The sequence below is a fragment of the Bombus bifarius genome, unplaced genomic scaffold (assembly GCF_011952205.1).
Source record: "Bombus bifarius isolate JDL3187 unplaced genomic scaffold, Bbif_JDL3187 scf7180000008058, whole genome shotgun sequence".
In the NCBI taxonomy this organism is placed as follows: Eukaryota; Metazoa; Arthropoda; class Insecta; order Hymenoptera; family Apidae; genus Bombus; species Bombus bifarius.
This window is the reverse complement of record NW_022884422.1, coordinates 1,011,968-1,024,077: the sequence shown is the minus strand read 5'-3', so window position 1 is coordinate 1,024,077 and position 12,110 is coordinate 1,011,968. Positions and strand designations below refer to the sequence as shown.

The following is a 12,110-nucleotide window of genomic DNA, read 5'->3' as shown; positions in this document are numbered from 1 at the left end:
TCTATATACAGACCTAAGCAGTTACCTTATTTTAATTATATTCTATAACTTACCATTTCACGATGGTTGGGATAGTAAGTTTGCTCGATCAAGGGGAAGTTGTCTTTTCCTAAACGACGTTGAAGTCCCAATAGGTGTGCGAACACCCATGGTTTATCCTGAAAAAAGAAGCACGATTAAGAAATCCATTTTCATGCGAAATTGTTAAAGTTCTTAATCGTTTCCTTTATTCGAAGTATCTTCAATGTGGTCGTTAGCTCACGCAAAGTTCATACCTGAAAGTTGTAAATTGCCGTGAGATTGTTAATGCTCGGGACACCGCCGTACATTAAACCGAGAAGAAGGTTCTTGTTGTCTTCTCCGGCGTCCTTTAGGTTCTGTCGTATCAGGACGAAATCAGGTTTGAAAGATCTGTCGACAGAATTTGTCTGTTTTACTTTCGCAGTGAAAATAAACAATACATATTGATTAAAATAAGTAGAATACGTACATATACATATAAATAAATAAATATTATGATATAACATACATATAACAAGTAGACTGCGGATGTTTATGTAAATTCATATTTTCATGATTGGTTTCTTCTATTAAATATTATAGTGAATTCTATACTTCCGATATTTTATGCATTTTTACATATTCAACACGTTCTATGCATTTTTGCACCTTTAAATTTTTCAAAAAAAAAATATATATTATATATATGTCGGAGATGAAAGGACACCGGGGCCTTCCTTTGGAATTCTTCGGAAAACCCCCAATATTTTGGCCTCTATAACTTAACTCGAATATAATTGTTCGAGATTTGTGATAATGAGCTTGACTCGAAGCGACAACAAGTCGCTGAACGTAGCCGCGGTCACGGGATGAATGTTCTTACCTAACATAGAGCTGGAGTAATTCTATAGCTCTCCTTAAAAGAAATAGTTGTAGCGGCACTCGACAGTAAACATTCCAACGGTTTCTTGTAACGGACCCGTTACAAATCTTAAGATTTAGTTAACTGAAGTCCTTCAAACAGGCAAACAGTCTTTGTCTCAACTACGGGAAGATAGGAGAAATCTATTTTTCTCACGAACGATGCATCCCGCTAGTAATTTTCCCTCAAGGGCGGTTAGCATCCTTCTCTAATCACCAACATGGAAACTAACCAATTAACAGGAACGTCCGTTTCCCTCATTCTTCGTACGAAGGCTTTTCTCGACAAATTCGATGATCTCGTGTCCTTAGATACACCCCATCATAGTCTACCTCTGCAGCATCATCGTGACGGAAAGTCATTCTCTCGTGAGGTCTCATTAGCGAGTTACATAGCGTCTTTACGCTCGGTGGATATTCCACGTTTTAACAAAGAGTTAGTTCAGTAATATTTGTACCGTAGACAAGCAAGTTGAGTGCAACTTGGGCTTTGGAAGAAAGCGCATTTTGTTATCCCGTTGACCGCGGATTCGTTATTGAACCTAGGATCATTGTCATTAGCATCTCGAGTCATTACCACGATTACTTGTCAAATTCTGCACTAATGATATTTGCACTAGTCAACATCTCTATTGCATAACAACAATGTGTAATCCAAATGAAGATTCGTTTCACGCCCCTAACCCTAATCATAATGTGAACCCGACATATATATAGATAAATTTAAGTGAGAGAGATACGTAAATTGAAAGATAATATATAATTATAATTAATAATAATTACCGGATGACTTTGGTTCCGTTACGATAAACCGCCATGGACACAATAGTACCAGTCTCGCTCGCAGTTAACGACAATTCCCTAAATTCCGCCTGTTCTACACGGATCTCGTAATCACCGTGAAGCCTACGACCCCGGAAGTATTTGCTCCAGTCGGTATTCTGGTCATCGATGACTAGCAGGGTGAAACACCGATCTTTGTTGTAAGATGGCCCTCTAGTTGTACCTGACACCGCCGCTCCTAGAATCGATGCACCCTGTTTGTAAAGAAGATTTAGACAATTAGTTACACTACTGCATTCCCACAATTTACACGCAAAAAAAGAAAGAATTTTTCTTCTACATATAGGGCTACGTCTTAACAGATCCAAACGCTCCAAATGGTATAATGGGATAATGAATACTGAAGAGATTAATGGGATTTCGTGCACGCAAATGCTTGCGTATTTCTTCGAAAGCATTAGAAAGACCAGATAACGCGTTGAACATGCAAGAACGCAATTTTAGCTTGAAATCTGGCTAACGTCGTTCTATCGAAGGTTTTGCACCGCACGTTTCTACGATTACATTTCTATGTAATCTGACTGTTTGAGAATGAGTAACCATTTATATGTTACACACTGTGTGTACACCTTGGAATTGGACTTGAAGATGGAACTCATTCACGGAAGTAATCATGCTTAGTCATATATTTCTCTCGTACAGTGATAAACCAAAGGAGACTTAAAAGGCAAATGGCACGAAAAACACTGTAATTTTAGAAAACGACATTATATTTGACAGGAGATACGAATAGACGTAATATATCTGCCAGAACGGATGGCTGTTACTAATATGATAAAAAGAGTCTAATATAAAACAGATCAAATATACATGTATATCTTTCTTTCGTTCATTATTATATAATTTAACCTTTATCACTCCGATCATTTGCAATGCTATCAAATATAAGCCAGGGTTCTACCCTAATTGTCAGCAGTAGGGTAATAAATAAACTGTGGATGTTTATACAAATTTATATTTATAATTAAGAAATAGAATCTTGCCCCGGACATTTGTTCCGTCTAAATATAACGTGTACTATATATTTTCGTCTATTATGCATGTGGATTCTGTGTATTTTTGTAGCTTTTGATTTCCTTAATAAATGTATAAATATCCATAACTTAGTGATAAGGATTAAAAATTCGTACCCCAGCTTAACTTTTCTGTACTAAGTTTTTCTAATTATTTAAAAAGAAGATGAAGTGTACCTGGTCGCGAGCAGCTCCGGTCAAACTTTGAACCCTCTGGAGTAAACTTTCCCGGGTCTTGGCCGGCGAGGAAGGAGCGCTGGTGGTTCTCGATCCGGGTCTCAGGTTGAGACTTAGATCGCCGCCAACGGGTTGAGGTGGTCCAGACGGCGGTGCTCCAGGTACCGGTGGCTGGTTAGCCGGTGGAACAGGAGTCGGCTGAGACTGCAATGGCCGATCCGGTACCGCTTGATACGATTGGGACGAATCCCTGGCCATGGAGGCCAGCCCGGAGTCTGTGCTTGGTTCATCGTCGAGCTCCGAGCTCAAATCCCCTGACGAGAACCTGGAAGACAAACTATGGTCGTGGTCGTGATAGTGGCAATCGGTCCGATCGTCCAGTGATTTCACGCTTTTTGCATTTTTTTATTTTGCTTGGTTGCTTTTTTGCAGATCACACGGCTTAGTTTATAATGCACACATCGAACAGCCAGAGGTGCTCGGGGTATAAATGGCATAGATGGCGCGCCGGCGATGATGGACGATTGCTGATTGCTGGTTTGCATGCGTGACACGGGATGTGATGACATATTTGGTTCTGATGCGCGTAGCTGGTAGTCGGATGGTGTCTTTTAGTAGTGGACATGTCTCGTCTTGCGGTGTCTTGCGTGAAATACGGCTCGACGATCGCTCGTGCTTTGCAAGGTACAGGTAGAGACGACTTCCCCCTGACGACGAGACAATCGGATGACAGATACCCGATAGCGACGTTTTGCTTGGTTGGATAATAAATTGTAACGAAGACATGGAATGCGTGGTAAGCTTGAAATAATTTGAAATATTTAGCGTAATATCGTTACGGGTTTAAATGATACGAAGCGGTGGCTGTAATTAACACAAAAAGTTGTTCTTAGAGCTTTTAAATCACTCGTCTAATACCAAGATGGAAAACGTCGAGCCTTAGGCTGATTTTGCACGATGCCAAAAGCACTTTCTTGGATAATTTGCATGCATACATACATCGAGATTTATAAAACATGAAGAAACACCGAGATGCTTGCGTGGTATTTTACTCCACTTCTTTTTGCGGTATTAATTTACGCTTAATTGTGCTATAATTAAATAATAGCCGTTATGATGTAGTTGGAGTTATCGGCCCATCGCTTGGGTCTCGTGGAACTCGAATACCGGCTGTTAATTATAGTTCAATGGATAAATCAGATAGTCGGCCCAGGGTTAATTGAACGAGCAATTTATTCGCCGAGATATTATACGACATATCACCATTCGGAATATATACGTATAGAAGACCATTCAACTAAGCTTTCTATCAAGATGGTCGTTCATTATTTTAGGCTTCTATTATAAGACTCTGTCTTCAGGTTCAATGAAAAGGCTGCGACAAATGTACTCTTCTGCAAGCATCTATCGTACAACGACCCGGACTCTTTGTTTCAAGTTGCTTTATACATTTCCATGTACTGGCATGTACTGTTATGAACGTATCTGGACGTTCTCAACTACGAGAAACAAAGTTACAGTTTCGTTGTTGACAGGGACGTTAATCTATCATAATGTTCTAAAAAGAAGCTCAGTGACCTTTCAATCTAAACGATGTTTGATGATGATTTAATACTAGATTCCTTCTCGTGAGACCTTCAATTATACTTTTTTTATATATTAAAAGCAATAGCCAAAAAATTTCAAATTTATTATCTTGAGTTAATTATTTTAAATAATTCATATAACAGCACTTGTCATTCTTTCGGGTATAAAAACCTCCGAGTATTTCCAGTCGTTAGGCGGGGAATTAACTTTTACCGGCTTGCTAATGACTAGTACTTTTAGTATTAATCACTCAACAAACAAGACTTGAAGCTATTGAACGAACAAATAGAAATATGAAGATATCCGAAGCATCTCGCTTCCGAATTCCTCGAATCTCTCGAGACGGTCAGAAGGGAAAGTGTTGAAATTCCATCGGCCAAGTGTTATCGAGCATGCAAAGAGACAACAGAATAGGCATCGCGCTGTTGGACACAGAAAGAGACAGGCACTCACCTCCGTTTCAGGTAGTTAACATTGGAAGTGAAGGACTGTCGAAAGCTGGAGAATGAAATGTTGCCGGGTGAAGGGGCTGTACCACAGTATTTGGCGCAACCGCCGCGGCCGGTAATCTTGCTGGTTTAACACCGACCTCGTCCTCCTGACCAAAACCGCAGAATTCCGGTGGCTTTTGGTGGTCGGATGGTCACCGTATGCGACGATCTTCGTGTTCTTCGAGCGGCTTAGGAACGGGAGGCGGAGGCGGAGATTTTGTGTCTTGGGCTTTGTGGCTCGCTCGACGACGTTCACTACCGATTCGTCTCTTTGTTGTGCCCTTTTTTTCCCAAGTTGTGGAATAACACTTCAACGTAACGTAATCCAAAAGGAAAGGATGAAATAAGAGAGGTGAGGAAGGAGAAACTAAACAATCCAAGTTGAAATCTGCAAAGGGAATGGTACGCGATGATTAGAGAAGGTTAGAATGGTTTCTGGTTTGTAATATTGAATGAATGTCCATTGATGGAATACTGTTGGATTAATATAAAATTCCTACAACTACGTAAGCACTTCTCATACATGTAGGGGATTATGACGCGTTGATTACGTAAATGTCCGAGGTATAGTGTTACTATAGTATACACATTATGTCAGGACAAGAGTGTCATTCAAGTTTTTAAAATCTTCTTCGAAAGTGACTGGCATATTTAAAAGAACGAGTTACGGGTATAGATTGTTGAAAGCCATGGAAATATCTGGCAACCGGTTTAAAAAAGGAGGAGATACATTCTTTTTTTACTCTCCTTTTTTATACTGAAGTATCGCTATAATTAAACCTCTATGTTCTTAGTAAGGAACAACGAGTGCTCGTGCGAGGTCCGTGATAAAAACGTCCACGCGAACACTCAGAGTGCGCGAGATGGAGACCCTCACAGAAATTTAGCACAGTAAAAGTGGAGCTTGATATTCCGCTGATCGATACCGACGCAGCGTGACTTTACATGTTGAAGAACTTTTTTACGCGGACCGTGTTTTGCTTTCTCCGATAGGAAGCATGATTTTAGCTTCGATATCGGACCGCGATAGAAACGCCTGATAACGTTGTATTGCCTCGTACAATTTTTACCAAGGCTACCAGGAAATGGTGGGCCATCAATTTGTTTCTACGATAAAAGTGGCGTCTCGTTGAAATTCTTCGGAATTATTCGCTGGTGTTACTCGTTGAACGCGACACGCTATTTCGTGACCGTAAAGTGGCAGCAGCAAAGAAAGAATTGAAAAGTGGAAACTTTTCACTGAATGTCGAGAGAAGCTTCGTGATTTCTTTAAAGCCGAAACTTCCAGCTAGTCGCTTTCCCCGTGAAAGCATTTTCTAATCAGAGTAACTCGAAACTTTAAACTAACAAAGTTCGCCGTTGCATGCGACAACTTGGCGAACTGTCTGCATTCAATTAATGTCAGAGATTCTAGACGTAATTGAATTTTAAATGAACTCCCACGAAATTCGGTCTTCCTTCTAATTTCCACGTGTTTTTAGATATATCTTCTTTTCCTCGATCTTATTAACTCGTGACAGCTTATCTAACTTGGGAGATTCACTTTATTTATTTTTATGTTTAGAATGTACTAAACGTCATACTGATCAATTAGCAGATCTTGACAACTATTCCTAATTTTAATATAGATAGGTGGAGTAACAATTTTCCAAATTGTTGACAGTACTGCGCAGCCGATTGTCACGAGGGATAAAGTGATAAAACGTTTTAAATCAATAAATTTCTTGACGCACCCCATCGTTCAAACATTTACTGTGTACAGAACGTATTCGGATATACCGTATATTTAATTAAGTGTTAGGGTAAACTTTCTTTCCAATGTATTAGACATAATTTGCTTAATTAATCGGCATACGAAACATGGGAATAGCTACGTTGGATGCACTTGTATTTTCACGGATCTACGCTGATCATATTATTTCTAGGGGCTTTAGCTTAGACTCTAGTAATAATCGATGATGGAAATCCCTAGGCGTTAGGAAAGGGCAGGCGCATTGACCGCTCAAAGCTGCGCATATAGAAACGTGCATCTGCCGTAAGAGTTGAAAAAAAATGAACAAATACTTACCATGGAATATTTAATTTTGAGTAATTGTGTAATTATTTGTATTTATATTTACACCACGTTTATTCTGGTGACTAATGCTCTTTATTCTTTGTGATAAGGGGCGTAGTATTGTATTTAATGCAATCACTTAACGTTTTTTAAACGTAAAACAACGCGTAACTTCAACTAGATTCTTTTTTATTCAATTCTTTTTACAAAAACCGTTTATGTCTATCATTATTAAATATACGTATTTAAATGGTGATTTCGTACATCAGAAATCAAACATTTCAATAAAAACTTCTTTGTAACGAGCGGCGCGCGAAAGAATGTGTTTTGGTATCGAATAATTGGAAGAATCTAATTGGTGGAAAAAAGTAGAGATCACAGAATCGAAACGTCACGTGAAAATAACGCGCAACATACCCACGAGAACGGTCACGTCACTTTATGCACACTATAAATTGTTATCTCGTAGAAACTCTTCGATCAACATAGTACCGTTGCGTTTATAGGCTCCCGCGTAAATTTAAAATGAATACGAGTCTCGACTAATAACATACTTAACACTAAACCTATCGACACTTCGTGTATATCTATTTGTACCGTGCCCGGTCAAAATGACCGGTGATTAAAGAAGTAATAGTTTTTATGATTTAAATTAGATAATGGTTAATTTATAACTGAATGTATATAAAATGGTGAACTTTCATAAAATTTCGTCCAAATTTACTTTTGTTTAATTTCAATTCTAAACTTAAATAAAGTTACACTTTTATTTATATAAAGATATATCTTATTCAACTTCACTGCATTTTTTACAAATTATCTTATTATCAAATGTACATTTGCCGCATGCATATTTCCTGCATCTTGAACAAATTTTCGTAGTTTTGTAACCTTTACAACTTTTTACTTGACAAGTTTTTTGTAGTAATGAATCTGAACTTGTTGATAGTTACATTGCATGGTTTTTTCCCGCGATTCTTTATACAAAAGTAATGTATGCACCAGGTTGATAACAATTTTGTGAATTCTCTATAAATGAGTCCCATACTGTAGGTACCATTGCAAATTTATTGGTTCCTAAATGTTGGCTTCTTTCGCTCTTCTTATCAAATCGTATAAACCTCATAATTTCAGTAAAGTCATTCCTGCTTATTGTTTTTGAAAAAAATGCAGGTCACCAAATTTTATTCCACAAATGTGAGACATCTAAATTCTTTGCCTGATATGCACCGCGGGCATATAGCAGAGCAATAAATGCATCTAGTTTTGTCCCAGTGCTCTAAATGTTTCTTCTTCCGTACATTTTATTATATGATCTCTTATACTTTACTTGTCCTTTCATTATATGCCGTTTAGCATATCCCTAAAAATATTATCAACTGATGTCCGCCAGGTTTGGGACTTGCATCTATTCCTTTCCAAACTGTTCCATCAGGCCCGTTGTGATACATTGGTTTTCTACATCAGTCTCATTCTCTTCTGTCAATAATAGTTTCTTTCCTTTTTGCCCTGGACGTGAACGCTTATTTATAATATTCAACTCTGATTCGGTCGTAAATAGTTTTTCATGCGTTTCCATCCTGTTTTCAGTTGCTGAAGTTACTTGTTCATCGCACACTGAACAGTCTTCTTCTATGTCCGTTATTATATATGCTTTACTTTTTCTTTTATAACAACTTTACACAAAACGCCCTGAGATGCTTTCCGTCTGAGATTTAGAGATAACAAATTTAGATGTCGACTGATTCACTAACAAACTAAGACGTATACTGGTCGGAAGGGCGATAGCAAGTAAGAATCTGTGACGGCAATATTTATACGAAAATATTGATGGGTGCTGGCCGTTCTCCACCAACGGTTGTTCGAGGGTGGAATTGACCGTTGAACATTGCAAAAACCCCGCTTTACCCGTGTTTTATCAGAATGAGCAACAACCCTAAGAAACTTTTCAACTTTTAAAATGTTTGTAACAATTGACCGTAAAAGATGCTAAATTTTATGGTGGTTCCTTAGGATTATTATAGGCCTGAGTTGATATGTTTTGATACCTGGTGACCATCTTGATCTAGGGATGAATTATGGTTTATGACAAGATTACGGGCGTAACAGTTATTATTATTTGTTATTACTGATTTTGTTTGTCATCTGACTTTGAGATAGCTCTTCCTTTGTACTGATTGTATTTATTTTGAGAGTAATTAAAATATTTTATCGGTCAGTTAAACTGACCGCCCGCGGTAGGCAGGACAGAATACAATTTTTTCTAAGAAAAGAAAAAAGCAAACTAGAAGTAAATACCGAAAAATATATTGTATGCACGTTTTAGGAAAAGTCGGAAATTATGAAGCAATATGATAACGTTTAAATATGGTTAAATTTGTGTAGAAATTTGAAAACGATCAATTTAATCAGCACTGGTAGGTTTAGTGTTAAAACGCAAAGCCAATTATCAATCACTATTATTTTCGAATTAAAATATTTCTTGCTTGCCACGCCTACCTATTTCACATAAATCTTTATTATTATATGATTAAAATATAAATAACTCTATCAACTTCGAAAAACTCTATTCAACAGCGAAAAAACGCGATATCAACTATCTATTTGAAACCTTATTTACTTACTAATATGACAAAGAAACCTCAAAAATATTCTCTACCTAAAAATCAATTTCTTATTCCTTTCAACCCCCCAATGACCGTTGCGAGTACCCCGCGAAAGAAGTACGACCTAGCCAAAAACCGATCCGACTACGATACCAAACACTGAACTACCAAACAAAGAAAATATCATTATCAATAGAAAACAAATTTATAAACTGATTCACTTGTTCTTCGGCCAATCTTTCGGTTAGAAGAATTATTTTAGACGTCGATTTTATCCCAAACATTCTCTGTTAGATTACACTTAGAAGGCAAAATTTGAGAAGCTGGTACTCACCTGTGTCGCGTGCGTGTACTACCCACTAGTTCGCCGGAGAAGCAGTGAGCTTCGGCTGAGGATCGCAAGGGTGTTACCCGGAGGGTTAGCTGGTCGATAGGTTCGCGCTTGCGTTCTTCTTATCATCCCCTCCAGCGTGTCGCGAGCTAACGACTAGGGGGAAACTGGACGAGCCCCTGGTTTCCCGATATGCCCAGGCTTGGTTCTCTCTCGTGTTTGTATAGGATGATGTTGTTCGATGCACATCAAACACGCCCCACCTGCTGGTCGTCTGAAGATGAAATGTCAGGTTACGCATTGGTAAAACGTGGTTGTGTCTATATCGAACCATTGCGATACTATTTCGTGTCCCGGGTTGCGCAACTCTACACGATCGAAGCTTGTTTTTAAAACTTATGACGAACCTCTAAAGCGTCTGCATGTGAAATGAAATCAAAGCAGGGGATGAGATATAACTCGGGAGCAAATCCGACAATATTATTTCTGTACTTTATTTTTGTATCTGCGACGTTCTCTTTCCTGATATCTTAATGATTATAGATAGCGTGCCGGCGAGATGTTGATTTCCCGGTTCTATCGCTCCTGTTCACTCGACCGGCTCTGCGTTTCACAAGCTCAAGCTGCATAAAAGAATTAATGCAGCGACCCAGTTATTCATGATTCCTCGGCGTTGCACTTACGGAGCTTTTGTGCCTATGGAGATCGTACTTTGAAATCTTTCGAGAGATAGAATTTCTATTGTTTGGGGCTGTGTTAGTTAGGCGTGCGGACTCGTGTAGGTAAAGTGCGGAAACGGATTCTTCTTTTGGAATAAAATTTCATTGTTTATAGCATTCAGTGCGGCAGCTCTGGTTTACGTTCACGCGGACGCAATAAAATATTTGATATATTCGCAACAGTGTCTGCCCTTTTGCGTGTTACTATAGACAGAGGTAGTATTCAACGCGAGAAGACGGTTCTTTTCTTCTCTCCCGTTTTCTTTTTCCCCCTTTTTCTTCTCTTCGCGTAGGGAAGTCGACATTAGAGCTGTTTTTTCTGTGGGGAAGTGGGTCACAAACATTTTTCCGAGGTAAAAACCTTCAAAGGAAACAAAAACGTCTGGATTTTTATTAAGATTACATTTTCAGTACGCTTTAGATATAACGTCTCGTCTTGTTACGTAAGAAAATATGAATTAGCACTGGTTTCTCTTTGAATGAAAATTTTATTCCTTTTTCATGCCTTCAAGTTTCCCGAGAGACCAATTAAGCCACTCGGCTTGAGTAGGTGGCTTCGCGTTAACACATAAGAAAAATAGCCCCAGTAAAACTTTTATCCTCATAGCTTTAACTTTTTATTACCGCGTTTAAATGAATACTTTTCATCCACTTATCGCTACAAGTGTCTACATATATTTAGTAATTTATTCTGTACATCATGTCATTAACTGTATTCATTTATAAACGTAAGTACTTCCATTCTTGTACTTACGTTTATAATAATATGAAATTGCACAAACATACGCAATCTAATAATATCGTTACATCTGGTATATATTTATGTACAATTGTTGGATGGATTGGAAAAACGTAATAAAAAAATTATCTGTGCGTAAAGGTAACGATGCATCATTATCTTAGATGGTTTTCACATCATCGATGAATGATTCCATAAGCATCGTATTGTCTTCGATATTCACCTTCATCCGCATTGTGATAAACTTAAGAGGTGCTACGACAATACCCTTACCAGCGTCACGACTATCGACAGTTCTGTGATTCCTACAATCTTCGTTCAATCAATATCTATGGAATCGTTTCTTGGACGTAATTGTTCGATTATTGCCAATTATTGCATTCAAATTTTCGTACATATAATCAGGCAAAATAATAAACGTCTAATTCAAATGTTTAAAAACCAAAATATTTCATTTTCCAGGCATGGGGCTTAGACTTTCCGAAATTTAAATGTTAAAGCAGATGAATCGTTTTCCGAAATCAATATTCACATCTGACAATTTAAACCGAGCGTCTCTTTAAAAATATTCAATATATTCAATGGAAAATTCCAAATTCTATTTTCTTTTACATCGACATTAACAAT

The 12,110-nt window shown here is 38.1% G+C and overlaps 1 protein-coding gene across 2 annotated transcripts in view; it reads right to left on the bottom strand.

Annotated features, from left to right (window-relative positions):
• LOC117208272 (synapsin) overlaps positions 1-10,175 on the bottom strand; it is a 40,950-nt gene extending 30,775 nt beyond the window's left edge. Inside the window, exons 1-6 of one of the 2 annotated variants that reach the window (XM_033449311.1) lie at positions 10,029-10,175; positions 4,995-5,420; positions 2,955-3,291; positions 1,705-1,958; positions 276-411; positions 54-158 (exon numbers count right to left, since the gene is read on the bottom strand). In XM_033449311.1, the coding sequence (XP_033305202.1) occupies positions 54-158; positions 276-411; positions 1,705-1,958; positions 2,955-3,212 (753 nt within the window). In that variant the 5' untranslated portion in view covers positions 3,213-3,291; positions 4,995-5,420; positions 10,029-10,175. The remainder of the gene's footprint in view (positions 1-53; positions 159-275; positions 412-1,704; positions 1,959-2,954; positions 3,292-4,994; positions 5,421-10,028) is intronic. The other variant, XM_033449312.1, reaches the window with a different exon arrangement.
• Positions 10,176-12,110: the final 1,935 nt, after the last annotated feature.